General features: G+C 34.1%; 2 protein-coding genes across 4 annotated transcripts; one reads left to right on the top strand and one right to left on the bottom strand.

Moving 5' to 3' along the window:
• Window positions 1-694: 694 nt before the first annotated feature.
• On the bottom strand, window positions 695-14,401 carry LOC106060926 (uncharacterized). Of its 3 annotated transcripts, none has more exons than XM_056044690.1 (14): window positions 14,286-14,401; window positions 11,806-12,257; window positions 11,012-11,137; window positions 9,906-9,980; window positions 9,050-9,315; window positions 8,714-8,805; window positions 8,101-8,231; window positions 6,940-6,999; window positions 6,226-6,364; window positions 5,555-5,642; window positions 5,044-5,161; window positions 4,377-4,469; window positions 2,295-3,473; window positions 695-906 (listed from the first exon to the last, which is right to left on the bottom strand). In XM_056044690.1, the coding sequence occupies exons 2-14, from the start codon at window positions 12,221-12,223 to the stop codon at window positions 818-820; spliced, it is 2,874 nt and encodes a 957-aa protein (XP_055900665.1). In that variant the 5' UTR covers window positions 12,224-12,257; window positions 14,286-14,401; the 3' UTR covers window positions 695-817. The 3 variants fall into 3 exon arrangements, with proteins under 3 accessions (XP_055900665.1, XP_055900664.1, XP_055900663.1); XM_056044689.1 differs by having other exon boundaries at window positions 14,222-14,379; XM_056044688.1 differs by having other exon boundaries at window positions 14,239-14,379.
• Window positions 14,402-14,456: 55 nt separating this feature from the next.
• LOC106060935 (mitotic-spindle organizing protein 1-like) lies at window positions 14,457-22,730 on the top strand. The gene is made up of 3 exons (XM_013218969.2): window positions 14,457-14,617; window positions 20,299-20,444; window positions 22,134-22,730. The coding sequence occupies exons 1-3, from the start codon at window positions 14,566-14,568 to the stop codon at window positions 22,182-22,184; spliced, it is 249 nt and encodes an 82-aa protein (XP_013074423.1). The 5' UTR covers window positions 14,457-14,565; the 3' UTR covers window positions 22,185-22,730.
• The last annotated feature ends 2,751 nt before the right edge of the window (window positions 22,731-25,481 follow it).

The raw sequence follows: 25,481 nt of genomic DNA, 5'->3' as shown, positions 1-25,481 counted from the left end.
CTAAGAAGTTTGTCTTTAACAATCCTTATTTTAGGATCCCTGACATCTGCAAGGACATGGCAACTTCAAATGAATTAAGTTGGTGCAGATAAGATTCCAGGTGAATTGATTTAGATGGAAGGTGATGGTGGCAGACAAGCAAAAGGTCAACCCCCTTCTGTGTGTGTCGTGAGTACAGAGCAATGAGCTGGACCAGTAATCTTAGCCAAGTCCTTGATATGATTTTAAATAGCAGGGAAAAAAAATTTAAACACTGAAATTTTAACCCTGGAGACTGAGTGACATTTAAGAGATCTTTACTTTTCTTTACTTATTAGTACAATCAGAAGCACTTGTACATAACCTTACTTTTCTTTATTTATTGGTACAATAAGAAGCACTTGTATATAACCTTACTTTTTGTTAGTTTCAAACTTTAAAGGGATGGCCTCTTTCTCTATACAAAGTATAAAGGGGACTAATTCAATTCAACTTAACCACCACATGTCAAATGTCGATACCAAACAAAATAATTAATTACCAATAGTTAATTAACTAATTGGTTAACTTTAAAAAAAAAGATTTTAATTATTGATTTTTTGTTTGGTCAGGTACAATAAATAATTGTGCAAAATTTCAACTTGATCCGAGAATGAGCGTAGAAGAAAAAACGTGTAGACACTTTTTACAAGACAGACCAAGGGAGTTAATATAAGCTTTGTAAAAAATAAATAGTTTATTTGAATAATACTTGCATAATGGCTACATGTTAAAAACAATATGAGCAAATGAGTAAAAACTGGACACTTCTTTCGTCATATAATTAGCCGTCGTCTTGTCATGTTCTAGGGGAGGACTTTCCCATTAAATCTGTCAGCTTGGCCAAGTCATTTTCAGCACGCTTGATTATCTCAGCAGCTATTTCACCTGCAAACAAGATAATAATTAGTCATTGTCTTAATGTAAATAAAATATATATAAACTAGGTTCACCAATATTTGCATTATTGCATGTGACAAAGATGGCTGGTTGGTTGTGAGGTATATGCTCTTCTGGTTGTTATGATGGCCGTGGGTTTAAATCCCACCCACTGTCAATTTCTTTTTTGAAGAAGTCAATGTGTTTTTTTCCCCCTAGAATTATAAGTACTGAAACGTTTGCATGAGAAAGAAATACCAAGAATGGAATGTTTTAGAACAAATTTTAAAAAAAAAGGGGATTTGATCTCGGATGTTTTAAAACATCTGATGTATTTCTTTTTATAACCTGGCACGGAGTGACAGACCATCACACCGTTTGTAAATAATGTTATGGAGTCCAGTCAAGTATAAAATATTCCATCAGGTAGCTCTGTGTTAATATTTTTGATATGATGGGTATAAGTGAAATAAATTTTAAAAAAAATCAGTTATATAGTTTGTGGGAAAGTATGCAAAAACTTAATTTTCTTTTCATTTATTCAAGACTACTGTGAATGATTACTATGTAGCTTCATCAACTAAGAGAAGGAAGAAGAGAAAAAAACACATCAAGTTTAAATTTCTGAAAAAGCCAGCAAAATAGTTTTTTTTTGCTTCTCTGTTTTATTATCTTTGCCATCACCTATTGATCAGATAATACATGAGCACTACAGAGGCAAACAGACATTCATACACAACTATCATTTCCTGAAGGATGCCCACCCATTACAGTACAGATATGTCAGAACTATACAAAAAGTTCAGTTTCAAATCAGCGCCATTATAATGCAAGGACATCCAAACACTTTTTTGCAAAAAGATTTTTTTATCTGATTGTATTCACTATTCTTATACATTGCTTTTGGGTTAATTCCTTTAATATTAATGCTGAAAAAATTAACCGTATTGAAACTGCATTTCTGTACATTTAGATAAATTCAATTTAAAAGCTATTTTACATTCGTTCACATGACTACAGCAAAGTGTTAGTTTTTGGCCATGAATTCTTTGAAAACTTTGTATTTCATCACACCTAGTTCCTCCTCTGGCAAAGGAATGTTCTAGTGCACCAACATAGCTGGTAAAAAGTGAACAGGCTTAAAAATCGTTTACTGTACAAAATAAATTTTCATTAAAAGTATCATTTTACTGGAGAGTGATCTGTTTGAGACAATATTAGTTATCAACTAGAAGATATACAATACAAGAATAGGTTAAGATCAATGTGAGGATGTATGTAAATAGTTTTTTTTTTAAAGACAGCTGGAGATAGTGATTCTATTTAACTTTTAAACAAAATTTGTTGAAGAGAATAGATTTCAATCTAGTTCCAATAAGGAAACGTAAAGAACCTACTCCCAAGTTTGGATCCCTCCACCTGGTTAATTTTCTTTTCTATGCTGTTGAAAATTCGACTGGTTGGTGTGGATGTGTTGCTGAGATCAGATGTCAATGAAGATGTCTCTGATCTAGCTATACCACTCATCTGTGGGTCCTGATTCTCAATGTCCTGAAACAGGCTGAAGTAATCTGGGCGCAGGGTTTCTTCAATGGTGAACCTTTCTGGCATTTCTACAGACCTCTCCAAAAGGAGTCGAGCTGCTTGCAGTGTGTCATCATGTTGTTTGGAATACTTCCTGATCTTTTGCTTGCATGGCGTGCTATGGTCCAAGAATTGCTTGTCTTCAAACCCTAAAGCATTGGTTTCTACCAGGCTTGGGCCAGGCCTATCTGAAGAAGAATTAAAATATGGACTCATGCTGCGCATGCTAATGTCTAAACTGTCCTCTTTTGTTGCAAATAACGATGACCTGCTAGTGTCATTAAGTTTGCATTTCTTATCTGCCATCTCTATCACTTTGTCTTGTAAAACTGTCGGGGAGAAGGAATTTCTATTTTTTTCCACCTCCTCGTTGAAGGATCGTGTCAGATCCCTGCTCACCTTAGACTGACGAATATCCGCAAGAGTTCTGACCTTCCTGATACGACACGGTTCATTTTTTCTAAGCAAAACTATGTCATCCACCGAGGAGGACTTCTCCTGAGATGACCAGTGGCTTAGAAAGCTTCCATCAATTTCTTGACTAGTATTCGTCTTCTGATTGAAACCTAGGAAATGCTCTCGAGGAGTTTCTGCCGTGAAAGAGTTGGCTGAGCAGACCTCACCTTTATCAAGGCCATGGAATGGGGCACTGGGCAGCGAGTCCAGGCAAGCTAAATTAGAGTTGGAGCCACATTCATGGTGAGTGGACTGCAGGCTGGCCGTCTGATAACCAGTATCTTGACTGGACGATGTCTGCGGAGCTGAGGCAACGTCATTGGTGGATTCTGTAGATGTCACAGATGTTAGGAAAGACTTTCTAGAAAAGCCGCCAGATCTGTTAGAGATTGGATCACTGTCCTGAGATGTAGCAAAGGACATGGCTTCGTTGTTATACCCACTAGCTTCAGCCATGAGGTGTGTCTCTGAAAAACCTTTCTGGACCATAGTTCCAGCAGTTTCCCTGGCATCATCTTCAGAGTCATCAGGATCATCTGTTGAAATAAAATTGATTTCTTTGAAAAAAAGAAATATTGTTATGGGTTTTCTTACTTAGATTCAGATAGTAAAGGGCTTTGTCCTGTGAGGTTAGCTTAATGATCAACAGTTTAAATAAAGTGACTCATCAATTGCTCAAAACTATCAACATTTAATTTAGTGTTATGGAGATAATTTGCACAGGTGAACTTACACAACAATTTTAAGATTTTTTTTTTAATAACTCATTGTGTGCCTCCTGTGTGGATTAATTTTATTGCCATGTCTTATTTTATTTTAAATTTTAGAATCCAGAAATGTTTTTTTATATAGGGTGTAATTAAATAACACAGCCAAGCCCTAAGCCATCTAGATGACAAAAATAGTCACCCCCGATAGATGAACTTATTATATTCATAATTATGTAGGTTAGGTTAAGGGGGGAATGGTAGTCAAAATTTTTTTTTTAAATTAGCTATTATATGTTTCTTTAAGGTTTAATAGATAGTATATGTAAATTAAGGATATAATAAATGCAAAAATAAAAATAAATTAATTATAAGTTGGTTTTTTTTTTTTGGGGTTATAAGACAAAGATAAAGAACACTACACCTATGATTCCTAATACTTAGCCGTTTAAAGTTACCAGTACACTACCTTTCAACACAAAGCCTCATAAACTCAAACCTTAATCCTCATTTAAATGATTACATAGTTTACACCAATCTATCTAAAAAGAGAGGCTGTGGTATATAGGCTCCACAGATATTATCAAAAAAATCAGGAAAGGTTTCAAACTGACACTAAGCTTCAAGTTCTTTGCCACCAAGTCCAAATACTAAACAACACACACAAAATAAACAAGTTTAGTAATAATAATATAAAAAAGACAAGTAAAGGCTGAGAAATATTTGACTTACCTAGTATAGAAGAGAAATCTAACTGCATGACTGTTCTAGCATGATCAACATCCTGGCGAGGGAAGAACATGTCAGAAGTTCTAAAGGCTTGACCTGTTGAAGTTTCAGTAGTAGAACATTACATTTCTTTGTAAAAATGTTTTTCTTTTAAAACTGAGCAAGAATGATGTGTAATAGGTAAAAGAAAACATTCAGTTACTATTGCTATCAAACAGAACTGTTGTTGATTGATCCAAAAACTTTATCCTTCAAAGATGAAAGGCAGGAGGAGGTCACCATGGAATGAAACATTCTACCTTTATTGATTGGGCTGAGACAAGTTTTTTTGTGGTCAAATCGGTAAAAAAAAATGTAGATGTTTATTTAGTTTTCCACCATGATGACTTAAGCAGTTAGCAAGTGTGGTATGGTGGTTATCAAATGTGTTGAATAAAGCAATGACAGATAACTAAGATGTTCAGAATTTGAGTTATTCATAGAGGTTGCTTAAACTTGGTTTCATTTTCTAATGCAAATTTTAAATATCTTTCCCTAGTGTTTTTCCAAACTCAGGCAACATTCTGTTTTATTTCATTTCTGATATAAGCACTACTTCTATTAAACAGACTGACTTGATATGGATTAGAAAAAACCCTAACAAGTACAAGTTTTTTTATGTTTATCTTACTTGTGCCGCTGCCAGCAGGAAACAGTTCAGGGGATGCTAAAAGGTCGGTTTCAGACAGAGCCAGGTGATTTCCCCTACTGTGAGGTGACTGTTCAATAGGGCTAGAAGAGAAATGACCCTAAAAAAAAACAAGAAAATTTTCATCCATAAAATGAATCTGATAATGTATACAATACTGTAAAGCTAGTTAGTTTCAAACTTTTAAGCAATGACTTAATTCTGTACGAAAGTATAAAGGGACTAATTGAATCTAAATCAACACATCTGTACAATATCTTTCCCTTGTTCGATACCAAACAAAATATTTAATTACCAATAGTTAATTAACCAGTTAGTTAACTTCTTTTTAATATTAATTCTTGTTTTGTCAGGTACAAGGAATAATTGTGCAAAATTTTAACTTGATCCGAGACTGGGTGTAGAAGAAATAATGTGTATAGACTTTTTACCAGACAGAGTAAGTTGATATGAGCTTTGTAAAAAAAAAAAGTAAATAAAAATACAAACATACAGAGTTGATATTACTGCTGGCTTCTTTCTCCCATTCAGGTGTCATCTGTTTGGCCGGAGAGGGTGAATTGGACACATCCTCAGCTTGCCTAAACACAATCAGATAAACTTGATATGATTGTAAGAAAGAATCAAATTTAAATCGTACATTTTTGGCAGGAGTAGTTTGATAAATAAGCTTTTCATCTCCCAGGCTAATAAATGACAAGAAATACATGCAAACAGCTGATAATAATATCTTGTTAAAAATTCAATAGTCTTGGTTAATTCTTATTTTTCTAAGGATATTTAAGTTCTAGTTTCTGTTGTAGTCAGCAGCATAGTGAGCACCAACAATTAAAGGTTAACTCACCAATAGTTGCAGTAAAACAAAAATTCATAGAATATAAGAACTAGTCAGGCCAGAAAACAAAATTTGTTTAAACTAATCCATTGAGTATGTTCTATAAACATCATGGCTGCAGCTCTTTCAGTATTATAGAATTTGAGAAAAATGAAATGGTTAATTAAAATTTCAGACTTACCTTGAAGGTACTACAGGTGAACTCTAGCTGCTATCATTGTCACACTTATCTTGAAAAGTAATACTGTTGAGCTCAGGCTGCTATCATTGTCAGACTTACCTTGAAGGTAATAGAGGTGAGCTCTAGCTGCTATCATTGTCAGACTTACCTTGAAGGTACTACAGGTGAGCTCTGGCTGCTGTCATTGTCATTAAGCTGATTCAACAATTTTCTTCTGATAAATGAGTTGACCATAAGGTCTGAAGATGAGGATGAATCTGTCCTGGATGCTGGCAGCTGATACTTTCCTATAATTGGATATCAGATTAAAATAGATGGAGCATTTTGTTTAAGAATATAATGCACTTAAAAATTCAATCATTTCAAACTGTTGACAGATAATGTAAAAGTATTTTATTCATTCAATTTAAACTAAAGGCCTCTCCCCCTATTTAAATTTCTAAAATTACAAAATCCTGTTGAAAGAGGACGAAAGGTGAGTGATAGAGAGAGTCAAGGAAATTGAGTGAAAGAGAGACTCTCTCATGAGAGAGTCAAGGAAGGTGAGTGAAAGAGAAAGAGAGAGTCAGAAAATGAGAGAACAATTACTGTACATACAATTAAATTTTTTTCTTCTCATTTATTTTAAGTGCCATATAAAGTAGATCTACTTTTTTTATTTTTATTACTTGTTCCCAACTCATTTTTCCCCTCTGAGATTTCCTCCCCAGCATATCTTCAAGCTTTTTAAAATTTTTTAAATGCTTGTACAATTTCTGCCAATCAAGTGAAACATTTTTTGACAAGGCAGAAGGATTTTTTTTTTTAAGCCCTTCACTTTACATTAACAAAAAATAACTTTATTTACTAGAATGCAGCCTACCTTCCAACTCCGCTATTAGATCAACTTTTGGTGGGACTGACATAAGAGTTTGACAAGACACTGTTAGAATATAAAAGTTTTAAATTACATAAGCAAAATTCACACAGAAAATAAATCTGTACCTTAAGATGTAATTATGACTTTAAAAAAATGTCAACCCTCTTAAACTTCCAAACAAAATAAAATACTCAGTGAAAATAATAAAATCAGTTTCTGCTCCGATCGCTAGAAAAAAGGTTATACAATCAATTTAATCAATTATTTCACTTCAAACAGGACTAGAGTCTACATTTCAATCATCTTGAATACACATTTGAAAGTTTTTGGTATGTGGTTTGTTGTTTTTTTTATCTCACTCGGGGTAGGGATGGAACAAGTAGCCCGCACCCCAGTCCAAAAAGTCTGCCATGCCGTTCCTCAAAGGGGGCTGTCATCAGAGACCCATGGCTGAAGTGGAGGTCCCTGCACGGAACAGTGACTGTTACATTGTAGTGAGTGGGGTCCAGGAATGGGGACGGTGCGCTGTGTACACGGCATAGCCCGGTTTGGCCCATTCAACCAACATGGCTGTCAACCGCTGGGAGCCCTCAGACAGGACACGGGATGCGGAATCCCTTGTCCAGGCCTGGTTGTTGGATAAAAGCCTTTCTAACAATCAACGGGATAATGGCGCCCACGTAGGCGCCGATTCCCTTCTGGACTTCATTGAAAGTATGTGGGGGAAGACGGAGACTGGGTCCCAAATATTTCTGGCGGTGGACCAGATGTTATAGTAAACAAGTTAATTCAATTATAAGAGCATTCATTTCCAGAAGAAACATTTTTGATCTGGAAAAATAAATTTAGTTTTGTGTGTCTGCAGAAAACTGTAGAGAGGAGTGCTCAATGTCTTAAATAGAATCTGCCAGAAACTGAAAAGAGAGAACTCTCTATCTTAACTAGAGTGTGCAAGAAACAGTGTCAAGAGGACAGCTCTATCTCAAAAAGAACTTAAAGGTTAAATGGTGATATAATAAACAGTTTTTGATATTTTTTAAAAGGCAGTTATACAGATTTTACAATTCTTACTTTAAAGAAACGTATACAACTATACAATTTATTGTAATAGTTGATCATGACATTAAAAAAAAAAAGACCAGAATGTCTGCCGTGACCACTTGCCTGTTTTGGTGCTACCAGGTGTTCGTGGTAAGGCATGACTTTCTTTCTGAGACCACGGAGAAGGAACAATGACCTCATTAGAGAAAAATTTATTGATTGCTGTTTGGATTTTGGCATCGTGGTCTCTATCCCTAAAGAGAAAAAAAAAAGTACACAAGGTGGTGAACCAGACACTACATCTAAAAACAAACACAAAATATGTAACATACAAGTCTACAAAAAATAAACTTATCTGAATGTGATGGTGGCTGAATTTTAAACCTAAAGAACATCTAAACTTTTAAACCTAAAGAACATCTAAACTTTTAAACCTAAAGAACATCTAAACTTTTAAACCTAAAGAACATCTAAACCTTTAAACCTAAAGAACACCTAAACTCTTATAGTGCCATCTTTCAACATTTTTTATGACCAAATTTTAAAATAAATTGTAAAAATTTGTGGTAAAGTAAAAATAATTACGCCAAGTTTAAAAAATGTCCCAACAATTTCATATATTATGACAGGCATTTCAAGAATACACAGTGTTTTACAAATGTCACCCCTCAATAAAAGAAACTAGGCAACCATTGTTTTCCTATGAAGTAAACATCATGGTTTTATATCAACTTACAATTTTTGTTGATACAGATGTTGCCTTCGTATTTCAGCTTCTTTTATATCCACTGGCATGAGAGCGGCTGTATGTTCCACAGACCAAAATGCCTAATATGTCATAGAAAAATTTGATATTTAGTTGCAGAGGTAACAAATAAATAAACTAAAAAAGTTCTAAAACTTGTAAATAGAAAAGACAAAGTGCTTGAAAGTAGATGATTTGCATCCAAGTTTTATTTATATAAAAACAAAATATAAAAGAAACCTTGAAAGAAAAAAACCTTTCAGACTTCATAAATCAAAACATATTTTAATATGTCTTAAGAACAAGACAAGAATTAAAACTACACACCTCACTTTGATTAGGTTCCTTGCTTGCAGAACTGGTCACTTTGAAAAGGTTTGGGCTGAAGATGGGCATGTGCAGTCTGTCATGGTCAATCTCAAAAGGGTTGACAAACTGTCGCCCAGGTGTAAAGCTGTAGGAAGCTGTGCTGGCAGGGGAAAGACGCTGTGGTGTAGCAGAACGGGAAGGTGTGGCAAGGAACATGTCCTCATTTCTCTGGTGGCGGTTCGGTGTCTTAAACACAGTCTGTATATCATGGGTGCCAAATGGTGCTGGTAAAAAAATATATTTTTGTAAACATTTTATCTTTAAAAAAACAAACCTCCAGCTTCTAAGGAAAAAAAAAATAATGAAAAAGGAGATTGCTATATTTGTGTCTGTGATCCCTAAACTTTAATGGCAATGGAACCAAGTCTATGATGTAGGCAGAATTATTAAGGGTCCAGATAGCGCAGTATTACAGGTTAGATTTGAATGACCCACAGGGGGTAGTCTGAGCATCAATGTGTATGAAAATGGTGTCATATTGATTTTGTAGACTTTTACAATACATAATTTGTGTTTGTATTCAGCAGTATTTTCTAGTTTTAAAAATTCACCAAATAGTGCACTTTTTTTCTCTTCACCGATAGAGACCATAATGCTAAAATCCTAACAGCAAAAAAGATTACTAAAAAAGTAGACTACATTTGTCAAGCTGGTTTGTCTATATTGGTATAAATGTTGAATTTATGTTCATTTGTCCAACTAAAACTATATAGATCTATGAGATGTAGAAGTTATCTGTGTGCCAACATATCAAAACATGCAGTCTAATTCCATGATAAACCAATATTGATGGTAATAGCTATCCGTTATTTACCTCGAGAAGATGGTGACCTGAACGGAGATGACATGTACGGTGGCTTGTGCTGAGTGAAGCATGTATCCCCACTATCTGTATTTAAAAATACATTTCTATATTTATAAATAAAACAAAAATATAAACCAAAAAAAAAAAAACACAAAAAAACAACACTTATTGGTCTCTTACCATTCTACAGTTCTAGACTTCTTAATGAAAAAAAAAAGGAAAGTTCCCCTTTCAGACCTTGTGGTCTATAGGGCAGATGATGTAAAGGTCATCTGTTTCAAAGGCCTACAGTTAACGAGGGTGTCATGTGGCCAGCACAACGACCAACCGCCTTTACTTTTCCCCAACTAATGTCAGGTACCCATTAGAGCAGGGTGGACTCAGAGGCGCCGCCAAAGATCCCGAAATTAAAAATCCCAGTCTTCACCAGGATTTGAACCCGGGACCCCTGGTTCAGAAGCCAAAAGCTTTACCGCTCAGCCACCACGCCTTCAAACTTATTAGTACAAAGTATAAAAATCAAAAAATTTTTATATTCATGTTGCATGTTTTGCATTAAAATTGCTTTATAAGTAATTTAACACTATAGCTATAAAAAAAGTCAAATGTAATTCCAGCTCACTGTGGCCTCAACATTTCACCTAGGTGGAGTTGTTAGTTGGTGGAAGCAGAAAGGCGAACAAGGCGTAGTGAACACAGCCTTCAATGGGTTACTCTGGTTGAGTTTTTTTTGTTTTATCTCTTCCAAGGTGAAGATGGAACAGAGACCTGACAACCCAGTCCAACAAGTTTGTCAAGCTGTACCACAAGGGAGCCATAATCATTGTGGCTTATAGAGTGGTGATCCCTACTTTGAAGAATTTCCCTGTGGTTAACGCAGCCACTGATGAAGCGGGGTCCAGAAAGGGAGACATCTACTTATATTGGCATGACTCAATCCTAGTAATTGACACCGCCATTGTGGAAACTTCAAAATTGATTTTGTTTGTCAGAAGAAATCCTTTCTAATGGTCAATAGGATAATCAGCGCTTAGATCTTTTAATGTACTTTTCAAGCTTCAAGATATAAAAGATAATTTACCTGGCAATGTTACTTGAAAAACTAGACAACTCACCGAAGTTATGACCTTGTAGATGCATGGTTCCACTGCTAGGACTAACCGTGACAGTGGACAGGCTTGAGTTTGTCATACAAACTCGCACCTTACGCATTGGGCTGGACGTTTTAGGCTCCTGGTGATCTAAAAAAATGAATGATACTCGTTAATTGTATTCGACTAACATTTTTAATATAAACGTTGCATGTTGAGAAAAATATCACAGAACTCTCCTGTTCATACACTATTTATGGAGGTGCTGTGGCTGAGTGTTAAAGCACTTGGCTTCTAAACGGGAAAGGGAAGGGAAGGGGGTCCCAGGTTCCAATCCTGTTGAATACTGGTATTTTAAATTTTGGGATCTTTGGGTGCCACTGCACTAATGGGTACCTGACATTAGTTGGGGAAAAGTAAAGGCGGTTGGTTGTTGTGCTGATCACATGACACCGTCACTAACCGTGGGCCACAAAAATAGATGACTTTTTATTACATCATCTGCCCTACAGATGGCAAGGACTGAAAGGGGAACATTTACACTATTTGCTTTTTTTTTTATTATAAGGGGCAAAAGATTTCCTGAAAGATAAACACATTTAAACCTATCAGGAAATATAAAGACTAACTTAGCAATGTTGGAAAAGATTCTACAAGCATATTTGTTTCTCTAAGAAGACAAAAATTCTTATTTAAATGCCATGCAGCGTAACACATTCATTTTAAGTGAAAAAAAAATTATCTACACATAAAACAGCAGACATATTTTAAAATATCTGTTAATGACAATTTTTTTTTTTTGGGGGGACAAAATTTACCATCAAGAGCATTAAATGTCCGCTGTACAAGCAACTGCTGTCGAATATCCCCTGGGATTGATGTCTGGTATTTAAGCATAACATGTCCATCTGGGATCTGAAAATCTTTTTCCTCATATCTCGGCTCTGGATGCTTTGACGAGCTCTCTATTGGGTTGGCACACCAATTCTCATCCTCAAAAATATCCGATTGGTTTCCTAGTATAGGAGACTGTGGGGCCTCAAATGGGTGCCACTGTTTACTAGGGCTGGGTGAGCTTTTTGACAATGGGTTATCATAATATTTAGATTGAAACGGGAATTTCGTGGTGGCGTTATTTGTGTTTGTATTACAAGCTGAAGGTGTGCTTTGCTTCACTGGTATTGTCTCTGGTACGTAAGAGGATGCTATGGGAGGTGAATTGGCATTTGTGTTCATTTCTTGCCTTTATTTATTGTTACATTTGCTAATCCTGAAAGCAAAAAAATATATTATAAAACTAAAAAATAAATATAATCACAGTTAGAAACTAGATCTAGATTTAAACCTAAATTAGTGTCACTACAAAAGAGAACTCTAGGTACAGTCTACAAATTAAAAAAAAAATATTTTCTTGCATTCTTTTTAGAACATTGAAAGGCTTAAATCTCAATACTCAGATCTTGTCAATCTAGATCTAGAAGCATTGTAGTCACTGCAGAAATATACTAGAATATATACTTATTAAATATATACTAAATTACTGGATCTCATCAAGAATGACTAGGTAGAATAATAAGACAGATTGACTAGAGCTATAAAAACAAAAATTAATAATAAATAAACTAGCTCTAGACTCTAGGTTTAGTCTCTAGGACTAGATTCTAGATATATAGATAGGTATAATAATACCTAAAATTCTAGATCTGGAAATATTAGAATCTATTATTTATTATTATAGTGCCATGAATCATACTGTGACCTCATTCTAGTTTATTCTAGAAAAGGCTTAAAGGGTCAGGTCAAAAGAAGTTCACATCTAGTGACTAGATCTAGATTCTAGTACTGAACCACTAACTGTAATAGTAAGTGTACAAATACTAAGTAGTAAGTAGATCTAGAATCTAGGTCTAGTAGTATAGATATATATAATTATAATATTTAATATCTCTGTCGTCTACTAGTAGTAGACAATCTGAATTTTGTCTCTATAGACCAGTGATGCTCAACCTAAATTGACCTGCGGGCCATTTTAACTTTCGACACGCGTGTCGCGGGCTACATCAACAAAAAGGTAAAAAAAAAAATGAAATCAAAATTCACCTAAAACAATTTAAAACTATTGGATCTAGTACTTACATTAATTTAATGGGATATTTAAAGTATATCATTTTTTACGTGTCTAAAATGTCTACTTAAAATGTGAGCAACATTGTAGCTACCTTTACCACCAACTTATCTTCTTCTCTCTTTTTGGTAAATATTCCTATCGACCCTCCAATCTCATGGCATAGTTTAACCAATCTTTTATACGCCTCTCAAACCAAGAAGGCCTTCATATTTGTTTTATAATGCTGCTATACGTGTTGTTGTTATGTAACAGTCAGACTTTCTATACAAAACAATTATGTTGACTTATGTTCCACAAAAAAGATCCATTTACTTTTCCTGGTAGACTCTACATTCAGAGTTCCATTTCATAAACTCACACTCGTTAAATGTCATGGTACAAATCCATCAGAGAAAAAGCGAGAGCCCTAAAGAAAGTAAAGATACATTTTCAACTTTTTTTGAAGGGGGGAGGATTTTCTACTTTTTTATGCCAATGTTTCGACGGGCTGGAGGGAACCACGTCGTTCTGGCCTGCGGGCCATACTTTGGGCATCACTGCTATGGACTATAGATTACATTCTATAAATAGTTAAAATAGTATGTAGACTCTAATACACATTCTAGATATAGTTACATTAAACACTGACTCTTGAACTTGAGTACACTTACACTAGTAATGAAATGAGTAAATCTAGATTGCTAAGACCTAAGTTAAGATTCCTTTAGTTAACTTTAGTTAGTGTAGCTTTAGCCTTACATTCTTAAATCTAGAACTAGAATACTAACTTAAATAATCTAGACATCTATTTAATTTCAAATTTGTATTTGAGTATTTCTAATTTAATTTTAATTTAGATCTAGATTTAGATGATAGATCTAATACTAAATAATAAAATATTTATTAGGTATTAGTATTATTCAATTCTATTCATTATATTAGATCTAGATCTATATATAATATATAGAATAATAAATTATAATTAAAATATAATTTATCAAATTTATGGCAATAATCAACAAATGAAGTTTTATTAGTTTTGAACAATCATTACAATCACATCATTTAAAATTTAAATCAATCAATGTTTATGTTTGTTATGATAAAGAATAATAATAAGATTCAACTGATTGACTGGATCAACCTTCAGTTCAACTGGGTCTTGAAATTGTGACTTAACTCACAACGTACTTATAAATGTTGTTTTAAATGAATATATTATAGATCTAGATCTAGACTATAGTATACAATAGATCTAGAAATTTAAATGAGATATGTTTAAACTTGCATTGCTATTTTCGTTCCCATTACTCGTTTCACAATTTTTAAAGGTCCGGTTTCGACATCTTCTGTGAAAAGAGTTTATATTTTTTCATCTAGAAATCTAGATCTATATAATTCATGATTTTGATTTGTTTACAGTTTAGAAACGTAGATTTTTATTCGATCTGTCTATAAATTAATTCTGTGAATGTCTTCAAATGCAAAATCTAAGATGCCGGCTCCAGCTGAAACATTGGACAGTACGTAGATCGTTTTTGTAGATCTATATTCTAGATCTATAACTATATAGAAAGTCCTCGAAATGTATATTAATTAATTAATTATTTTTTTAAATATATTAATTTACTAATTTACTTTACTACTAGATCTACTATTACTATCATCTAGTCACTAGTAGATCTAATAATAGTTAATAGTCTACATCTAATTATTATTTAATTAATTTAATTTATTATCATATTCATAATTTATTAAATTTTTTATTTCTCATAATTAATTTAAAATTATGTCCATTACTTGACAGTCTTGGCATTAGTGACTCATTAGTCATTAGACACATTAGAGTGAATGATTAGTGACTAGTCCAATTATTAAATGATTTAAATGATATAGATTATAGATCTATTCATATTATATATTATAGTAATCAATATTGAATCGATCTATCATAGATAGTCATTAGTCTATATTATATAGATCTATACTAAAAATAAATATAGGCTATAGATCTACTAGTTATAGATCTAGATGCTAGAAACTATCATACTATGAGTATGATGAGTGTGATCTAAATCTAGCAATCTAGGTCTAGATTAGTCTAGATTCTAGAATATATCTTACTTAACTCACTACTAGTAGATTCTATATTAGATTTAATATTATTTTATTATTATTAATATTATTTTAATTGTTTAGTATTACACTTAATTTAAACTTTGTTACACTTACTCTTAGACTTAGTTCACTTACACTTTGTCAACTTAGTCTTTTACAGTAGTCTAGGTGTTGTGACTCTCACTACTATATTTTACTGTATAGATAATAGATTAGATATTAGATATTATTAGTATTAGTTTACATAGTCATAACTAGATCTAGACCTAGTCTTAGTAGTAGTAGAATCAGGTTACTTTCATATTTTAACTCTTTCAGTGCGAATTATTTTGATAGAAAAAAATGAAGCTTTCCGGGATTTACTTGCTGAGAGTAACGCCGCACTGTAAGAGTTAAGAATATGCAGAAAAAAATGCAGCATTGCCAGTATCTAGATCTAGTATCTTATAATCTAACTAAACTATACTATATTAAACTAGGTGTCTAATATATATATTACTTTAGGGACAGTAGATTACTTTCTAGAGATATAATAGTAATAATAGATCTATACTGACTATACTATCATATTATATTATACTACTTTACAAGATCTAGACTTGATTCGGTGACCGGTCATTTCATCCCCAATTAAATACTTTCTTAGTCATAGTGTAATTGTGCTGTTAAGACTCTAAGCCCTCATTTCATCTAATATATAGGTATGTTTATTTAGAATACTTTTGGATATTTTGGGATGTTATAATAGTGTTTATATATAGTGTTCCCCCTACTCTCTTCATATTGTTGAGAAATGAAAGAACATATTTCAATGAGTAGATATATTGTAATGCAGAGTTAGTATTTATTTATATTATATTGTTTCTGTTTGTTGTAGGGTTGTCAATATTACGCTGTGCATATTGCGTGATGTAATGATAAAAGGTCAAGGTGTGCCAGAAGTAGGGATAATCTTTTGAGAGATTGAAGTACGAAATGAATAATTATGGTCATGCCGCTCTGCTCTCATAATTTATCATCAAAGTCAAACGTGTGGTGGAAGTAGTGGAAATCTTTTGAGAGATGAGAACGATGAGACTACTTATGATCTTGCCACTGATAACTTATCTCCTGAAGGCCATCTTTCACTTTATTTGTCAATTGTTCTTTCTTAAATATGAGCGTGTCATTTCAAACCCTGATATAGTGTTTTATTCATTCTAATAAACGCTTACTTCAAAAAAATACACAACACTGGTCAATATGAATGCTATATTTATGGAGATTTGGCATCCCTAACCAATGAATCAATGCAAGCAGCTTTAATTGCACCTGCACACAATATCTGGGTGTGAAAGAACACTTGGTCTTTTGAATGCACTGGCCAGAAGAGCTCCCAATGCTGAAATAACTTATTTTGGATGAAAAGGCCTAGGCTAAAACAAGTCCTTAAACTGGCTTTGCAGCAAAAGTCTTACAGAGCAAGACAACATTGTAAAATTTAGTATCGCCAGGGCAAATACATTGAGAAGTTTGGCTTAAACCAGAAGATTGAGAGCAGAAGAGATAATTACCTTGAGGCTTCAGGAAAATGGACAGAGGAGAGACATGGCTGGCAGCAACAAATTTGGGAAGGCAATGAAACAATTGATAGAGACATGTATTCCAGAGTTAGTGATGATTAATCCTATTTTTTCTTCACTGTCTTGAGGACACGAAGGAGAAAGTTTGCCTTTCTTCTAAAATCCATTAGTTGATGGAACTCTGAACATAGTTGGCATGAAAAGATATACTCTACATGGATAGAATTATATCATTTTCTGTTCAAAAGCAAGGTAGTTTAAAAGTTGCATACTGGAAATATGATGAAGATTTAGTTCTAGGAGATATGACTTTTTGCTACTTAACCACTTTTGTAACATTATTATAATCACAGTACCAGGCTGATGTAGCAATGTATCTGGTTTTCTTCTTTTTTTTTTTTTTTGGTTGTGTACAGATTTTTTATCTGCTAAAGATTTTTTTACATGGACACTCTCTAAATTCAGGTGGTGTATAAGAGAATAAACCACAATGGTAGGAGTTAGCTGTTGCAGTTTAGCTATTATAGAAGACCTTGATGGGTCTTTGAAAGGTTTAGATGCCACTTTGAGTTACTTCGTTCAGCTTGGCCGTGTCAATGCCGATGACTGTGATGGCATCAAGTCAGAATTCACACAGTGGCACAATTCCATTGTCCCCACAAATTCTGCTGCATTCCAGTCTGTTAGTGTCACATGCGATCAACTGGATACTTTCTTAAGCCAACATGTAAACACTGATTTTTTAAAACTATGGACAGTAATGAGAGGAATTTGGATTCTTTCTCATGGGCAAGCTCAGATAGAAAGAGGATTTAGCATCAATAAAGAGACAATGAGTCTCAACATGCTAGAAAGAACTCTAATAGCTAAGAGACTGATAGTTGACTGCATTTAAGCGATTGGAGGGCTTAAAAATTTGTTAATTTCCTCAAATATGCAAATGGCTGCTGCTTCAGCCAGATCAAGGTACAGAGTTGATCTGGAAGAAAGGGCTGAGGAAGAGAAAAAAAGGAACCAAAAAAGGAAAAGGGATGATCATTTTGAAGAACTTGAGGCTATGAAAGCCAAAAAAGCCAGATTTGAAAGAGATGTTATAAGCCTCACTGACTCTGCATTGTTCTGCAAAGCTAAAGGAGCAGATAGAAAAACTCACATTGGAAATTGACACCAAAGTGGACTTTTCCACCAGAATATCGTAAATAATTACGGAGAGAAAGAGCTAACACTGATACTAGTTTATAATGTATTTTGGCATGTTTTGTATATCTTCATTATGTAAATTTTATTTAGTTCTCAAATCTAAATTATTCCAACCTTGGCAATATAATTTTTATATAAATTTTTGCTGCTAATTTTATGTCCTGGAATTTAATAATTTCTCCTGGAAAACTCCTGGAATTTCATATTGACTTTGGTGCAGAAACCCTGAACTATTGATTTTGATGTAAATAATTTTTCATATCATTGTTTTATATTAACAGTTTAGTTTAGTGAATCTCGTACCATCAAGTAAAATTATTTTTTTTGCCGTTTCACAATCTCGACAACACCTCGAATGTCTGTAATTATACATTTTTAAACATATATATATATATATATGTATATTATAGAGTATTTCTTTACACCTTTTAATACAATTTATTGTATATATCGATCATGTCTGTCAAGTTTAGTCTATGGTAAAGTCCTTTTGTTATATTTTTTATTGTTGTTGCACTTTCACATATAATATATTTATATAGATATTTTAAAAAATAAATATATAATTAATTAAATCTTATATGTGTAGTTTCAATGGTTAAAATTTGACTTGTTTGTCATGATTGGATCAAACCAAGTATAATATCATCATTGAAATGTAAAAAAATATAACTCATACAGCAACAATCCTAGAAGGCGTCTTTTTAACCCTTACAACTAGTGTGTTTTTGTTGTTGTATTGTCATTGATTTTCATCGACAACCATGATAAAGGATTAGGATGCAATCATCTTCTTTTTTGAAGTTGTTTGTTTTGTTTGTTTTACATGTTTTGGATGTTCCTTCAGGGTTGAAGATAGTTTACTTCCTAGCCCAAACCTCCCGCAGGACGACGGGGGATGGGAGCGGGCAGGGTTTGAACCCTCGACCGTCGATAAATCAGAACGACAGTCCAGCGCACAAACCGCATGACCAGGCAGCCATCCCGACCAGGCAGTTACATCTGTATTTTATAAGATAATATAAAGGAGCACATTATACGATCTGGGTGCTAATGACTATATTTCATGTATGATTCTAGACCCAGTTCTAATATAGATAGTTGTATTTGTGTATGCTGAGAGTTCAAGTTTTGTATTAATACAATATTTGTATATTGTGATAAATGTACTCTTTCTTTGCTAGTTTTGTAGCGAAATGGTTTCTAAAAAAGAAAGCTTGCTGCACATACTTATGAGACTTAAAGAAATGTTGCTGTAAAGAGTTGTTCAAGTTGCAACATCTCTGCCTGGTTTGGCAATCTGAACATTAAAAATAATTATCATTGTTTATCCTCATGGTATTGCTCTATGTAGACACATTCTCCTAGAATGTATGACTCTTGCCACATTCTCCTAGAATGTATGATTCTTGCCACATTCTCCTAGAATGTATGACTCTTGCCACATTCTCCTAGAATGTATGACTCTTGCCACATTCTCCTAGAATGTATGACTCTTGCCACATTCTCCTAGAATGTATGACTCTTGCCACATTCTCCTAGAATGTATGACTCTTGCCACATTCTCCTAGAATGTATGACTCTTGCCACATTCTCTTAGAATGTATGACTCATGCCACATTCTCCTAGAATGTATGACTCTTGCCACATTCTCCTAGAATGTATGACTCTTGCCACATTCTCCTAGAATGTATGACTCTTGCCACATTCTCCTAGAATGTATGACTCTTGCCACATTCTCCTAGAATGTATGACTATTTGTCACATTCTGTAGATTCTCTTTTCTGTTGTCATTGTTTTTTTTTTTTTAAATATTGAAATGTTCTATGCATTGTTTAGCATGCCATATCTTCAGTCTTCTCTAACTTAGTGCTAATGTGCTAAACGTACAGAAAACAAACACATTTTTGTTTGTTTTGTTTTCCTATGGGATCAGAAACCCCTTTAGTGATGAATAACATGCTGAGAATTATTCCCTTAGAGCAGGTCAAAGAAAGCTGGCAGCAAGTTATAGGGTCACCCTGTCTCGGTACTAGGTAAAATCTGTTGCTGAACACGAACCAGTCTGTCATCTCATCCCCCATCGCACAGGACAACATTCTAAAAGAATGTGGTTTGCTGTCTTGTCATCTTCTCTATAATGAGGGCTTCATTTGTCACAGTGCTCCCTGAATCTTCATAAGTAAAAACGCCTGCTAGATATCTTGCCATATTTATTCTATTTAATAGGGTTGAATCAAGGAGGTGATACATCTTTAAAGAATTATTTGACTCCTTTCAATCAATTGATTTGAATACATTTTTACAATTTTCCATTGCTCTAGTTCTTATGGAAATCTCTCGCATGTTGAACACTGGCTTGGATGAAGAAACTTTGGTAGTCTGTCTTCGCCTATGTGAAAATGGCATCAACCCAGAAGCTCTGTCTGAAGTCATCAGAGAATTGAGGAGAGAATCAGCAAGTATTATAGTAAGAGTTTTTAGCTTTAAAATAGTAAAGTTTCCTTTAGAGGGCATAATGTATTTAAGATATGAAGGCAGAACCAGCAAATAGAGTGTAATTATTGCTCAAACAACCCCTTGGTTAACCTTCTTGAAATATTAATATTCAAATTCATATTTTTTCTTATATCAATATCATAGCACAAAGCACAACACCCAATTAAGGTTGGTCAGTAGAGTGTTGTCAAAAGTTTGACTCAGTTACATTAAGACTTATAATGAAAAAAACAACAACAGTATTTAAGGGAACTTTTATGATTTGTAAAATAGATCTTGCTGTCTATGGAACAGATCTTGTAAAGTTCAGTTGGTTTCTCTGACCAACAGTGTGATTATAACTTGAGTGAAAGTTAATCCTTATATGACCCTATATCTTGCAACTGATCCTTTTGGAGAAAACAGGGTTTCTCAAGTCTTACTTACTTACAGTCTGTTATTCCTATTGGAGTCTAGGCCACCAACAATAGATCTCCTGTTAAACTTCTGCGCGGTGTTGATTCTTGGCAATATGTCTAGTGTAGATCTGACTGGAAGTAACGCTGAACTCAACTAATTCAGTAACACCGGCGAAAGGCCGAAACAATCAAATATGTAGTCGATGCTGATGTTGTTCTATAACGATATTTAATAATCAAGAAGGGAATCGTCCGATGTCAGCTTTGTCCGTAAATCTATTCTACTGCTCTACAAGAAGCGTCTTCCTTTTAGCGTCGCTTAGAGCGTTCTTCCTTTTAACCAACTTTACGTCATCGTCACTAAGTAAAACTTTACCCTATTCCCGAAACAAATAACTAATTCCTAATCATGTCATAACACTCCATAGTTCCCTGTCATGGGCAATTCTTTCCATCCTGTTTCAGGTGTAACCAGAGGTGTAGCTAGGAATTTTCCATCGTTTGGAGGCCCTGGGGGCTTGACCTCTTAGGGGGCCCCTGAATTTTGCATATCTAATTTTAATGTCAAAAACACTCAATTTGGGGACCCCCTCAAGTGGGGGCCCAGGGGGATTTTCAAATTCTCCCCTATCCTCCCCCCACCTAGCTACACCACTGGGTGTAACCAAACTTTAATTGTCTGCCTCTAGTTCGCGTCACCAGGTGCTTCTATGACGCCCTCTCTTTCTCTTGTCTTATGGGTTCTACTTCAATGTATGCCTTGTGATGCTAGTTGGCAGTTTGCACAAAATGTGCCCAAACCATCCCTATCTTCTCCTTCTGATTTCTTCTTCTTCAGAAATTTGGTTGGTTCTTTGCAAGAGGTCACTGTTACTGATGGTGTCTAAGCCTGCTGCAGAAGTCAGTTTGGCAGCTAATGTTTATTTTTACAGAAACTTTACATCTATCCTAGGAAGTGTATAGTTGAATGTTAACTACCTGGCTTCTGATGTGAGTGCCTGGTGTCTAAATTTTGTAGGCATCTGGGATTTTTGACAGAGGATTTAAGGTTCATTCTACCCTGCTGAACTGTTGAGAAACAAAACTATCTTTAAGTACAGATCTTAAATTTTCTTAAGATCAGATCTTGGATCTGCACTTATTGGAACTTTCTTTACTAGCATCTGTTAAGAACATGTATACAGAGATGTCACATTTTAAAAAGACATATTTAGTTCTTTACACTAAATCACTTTTAAGTTATTGTTTTTTTTCCTTTGCAGGCTATAGAATCAGGGGACACAACATCAGCTAACTATACAGGAAGGAGCTGATACCATTGCCCAATACAAGATGAGCAGAAGTTACAGGTCTTTTTTTTTTTTTTTTTTTGGTTTCTTTTGGGAAACCAATTGTATATTGTGTATAAATGTATAAAATTGTACAATGTCATTACAGAGCAAAATGAATATATTGAGAAATTGTTGTTTATTTGTAGGTTGATAATTAAATAATTAATTATGTGAGAAATGGCATTAGCATTCAGACACCAGCTTTGATAATACCAATTCTGAGACAGGAAAACAAAGTAAAGAAATATTCAATGTCATTGTTATTTTTATTTTTGTATATGTTTATTGAAATAAGAAAATCTATAAAGTTAACAGATAAGTATATTTTGTTGTGATATAAAATAATATTCTAAAAAGAAAAAAAATATGTCCAAATAATGTTTTTTTCCCAGTAATAGTCTCAATAGACCAACTTGTTCAGGCTAAAAAATTTTTTAGACTTTTCAGTTGTTGATTGCTATTTACGTTTGAAAATTCATCGCTCCCTAAACAAATTTGATATTAAATATTGAACATTGTGTATTTATAGTCATAGTTTTTTTTCTGTATTTTATTTGTATGTTCCAAATTATTAAAAAAAGAAAATGGGAAATCATCAGTAGGTGATGTCTAGGTTAAAACTGGTTTTCTCTAATTTTCTAATAAAACATTACATTTAGGTATTTGTAAGATGTAATTTTCTTTTTTAAAATATCCAGCAACCAATTAAAAGTGCCTCTTATAAATATGAATCTTTCCTCTGCACAATCAAATGTAGACTGCATAGATCTGTTTTTTGACATATTTCAAAGCATTTTGTCTAATTGTTGGTCAAGCTCATTTTCATTCTTTCTTGTAGAAAAAGGGGAATTGTGCTCTAAATACTTTAAAGAAGCAAAATTTTAAAAATCTTTTTTTGAAATATAAAGTTTATCTTACAAAATATATCTCAATAATGTAAAAGTTATTTCCATCAATTGATATCAAACAAAATAATCAATTACCAATAATTAATTGACTAATTGGTTAATTTTTTAATTGATTCATGTTATGCTAGGTACAATACATTTTTTTTCTAAATTTCAACTTGATCCGAGAATTGGTGCAGAGAAATAATGTGAATAATTATAAAAGGGGACCAAACCCTACATATTTAGTCATATCTGTGAATACTGAAGGATTGATTTCCCTTGTCAGTATTAAATGAAGTAATTAATTACCAGTAGCTAATTGACTAATTGGTTAATTACTTGAGATCAGATAAAAGATTTGGAAACATGTTTAGCACAAAAGGTAGCAGGTAAAGAAACCACTCTCCTAGAAGAATTGATTGTTAGCTATGTTAAAGCAGGGGTGGTGAAACGTACGTCAAAAGTAGCACACTATACCCCATCAAAATAAGAAATAATAGGAATTTAACAGATTAACTACTACGAAGGCCAAATTAAACAATATGAAAATAAAAATGGTTTATTTTTATTACGAACATGAACCAAAAAAAAAACAGAAAATGATGTCATTAAATTGTGGAAAATGAGTTTGTTCCATTGTGGGCTCCTCAGGAAGTACAGAGTGTTTGTGAAAGTACTTTCTCAGCTAACAACAGATATGATCTTAGCAGACATTTTATGAAACATCGAGCTGCAATAGAAAACAAAACAACAACCTAAGTTAATACCTTGTCTCTGAGGAATGCAGAGGATATCTGGTGGCGAAAAAAGAGGAAAGAAATAAAAGAGGTTAAATCTCTGTTATAAGAGAAGTTGTGAAAGTTTGGCAATGTTTGAAGCAGCCTATGAAATGACCTTCACCTTGGCTGAAAAGCAGAAGTTTTACGGTGAAGAAATTATTAAAGATGTAAAACCAACTATTTGTAAAATGTGTTGATGGTAAAAGTATTGAAACGTAAATGAGATCGCTCTCTCAAGGCAGACAATCACAAAGTACATTGAGTTACTTTCTTATGATGCATCTGAAGAGCTGTGTCCATGCTTTGCTCCCTTTGATTAGTCTTAGAGGCATAGCAAGGGTGGGGGGAGGGAGGGGGAGAATTTGAACATCCCCCCCCCGGGGATTCCACTTGAGAGGGGCCCCCAAATAAGTTTTGTTATATTAAATATTACGCAAAATGCAGGGGCCCCCAAAGAGCCCCTAATGATAGCAAATTCCTAGCTACGCCACTGCTTGGAGGTAGGCTCAACTATCTGATGAATTGGTTAAGCTTACCCAGTGAAGAAGTTTTACAAAAGGAGCTAATAGCCTTGAGTCATGCCATGAAAAAAAAGAAGGTCAGACATATTTGAAAAAGTCATGTCTAGAAAATCCATCAAATTTTAGTAAACTCTTTAGTGTCTGTACTAATGGAACACCGCCAATGACAGGTAGAGTCAGTGGCGTAGCAAGGTACCCGTGGGCCTGGGTTCAAGAACATTTTGGTGGGCCCGGGTTCAAGAACATCATGGTGTCCCCCCTCCAGCCAATAAGACAAATTTATTGTGTGACAAAAATGAATAATCTAAATGCAAAGACATTCTAATGTAAAGATTGTAACTTTAAAAAAAAGTTATTCGAATGGATGTTTTTAAGGTCATAAGATAGATACACAGCTAAAACCAACCTGGAAATCTCCTCACATCTCAAACAAGAGTAAACTAAGAATCTTTAACTCTAATGTCAAGGCTGTCCTACTGTATGGTTCTTAAACATGGAGAACAACTGAAGCGACAACAAAAAAAAAGTACAGACAACAGATGCCTGAGAAATATCCTAAAAATACACTGGTACGACAAAGTAGAAAACACCAAACTGTGGGAGATGAGTGGACAGAAAAATATAGAAGTGCAAATCTTAGAGAGGAAGTGGAAATGGATTGGTCACACCAGCAGCAGAGCTAGGTTTACTTGAAGAAGCCGAGAAGATCGGGAAGAGCTGGGAAACCATAAAAAAAAACTAGCAAGAGACCGTGGAGAGTGGCGTGTTTTTGAGGAACCCAAAGGAATGATGATGATTATGATGATGTGAATGAGTGGGCATTGCATCGTATTGGTTTCAAAATCAACAACCGCTAGAAAAGAAAAAAACAAACAAACTTCGAATGGATGGTTTTGAGGTCATACGATGAGAATGTATGGGCATTGGCATCGTATTGGTTTCAAAATCAACCACCACAAGAAAACAAAGAAACAAACTTCGAATGGATGGTTTTGAGGTCATACGATGAGAATGTATGGGCATTGGCATCGTATTGGTTTCAAAATCAACCACCGCTGGAATCCTCTATCAAAATAATTTAAATAGGCA

This window comes from Biomphalaria glabrata, chromosome 10 (assembly GCF_947242115.1).
Source record: "Biomphalaria glabrata chromosome 10, xgBioGlab47.1, whole genome shotgun sequence".
In the NCBI taxonomy this organism is placed as follows: domain Eukaryota; kingdom Metazoa; phylum Mollusca; class Gastropoda; family Planorbidae; genus Biomphalaria; species Biomphalaria glabrata.
The sequence above is the reverse complement of the archived record's forward strand: the minus strand, read 5'-3'. Positions and strand labels throughout refer to the sequence as shown.

What these genes read in the sequence shown, in the direction of transcription:
- LOC106060926 (XM_056044690.1), bottom strand. Translation starts at nt 12,223, where the DNA reads ATGAACACAAATGCCAATTCACCTCCCATAGCATCCTCTTACGTACCA. An exon ending in CATCTGTATCAACAAAAATT is followed by an intron (nt 8,232 to 8,713) that starts GTAAGTTGATAT and finishes TTTTCTCTTTAG; the next exon opens with GGATAGAGACCACGATGCCA. An exon ending in ACCTGGTAGCACCAAAACAG is followed by an intron (nt 7,000 to 8,100) that starts GCAAGTGGTCAC and finishes ATATTCTAACAG; the next exon opens with TGTCTTGTCAAACTCTTATG.
- LOC106060935 (XM_013218969.2), top strand. Translation starts at nt 14,566, where the DNA reads ATGTCTTCAAATGCAAAATCTAAGATGCCGGCTCCAGCTGAAACATTG. An exon ending in TCCAGCTGAAACATTGGACA is followed by an intron (nt 14,618 to 20,298) that starts GTACGTAGATCG and finishes CCATTGCTCTAG; the next exon opens with TTCTTATGGAAATCTCTCGC. An exon ending in GAGAATCAGCAAGTATTATA is followed by an intron (nt 20,445 to 22,133) that starts GTAAGAGTTTTT and finishes TTTCCTTTGCAG; the next exon opens with GCTATAGAATCAGGGGACAC.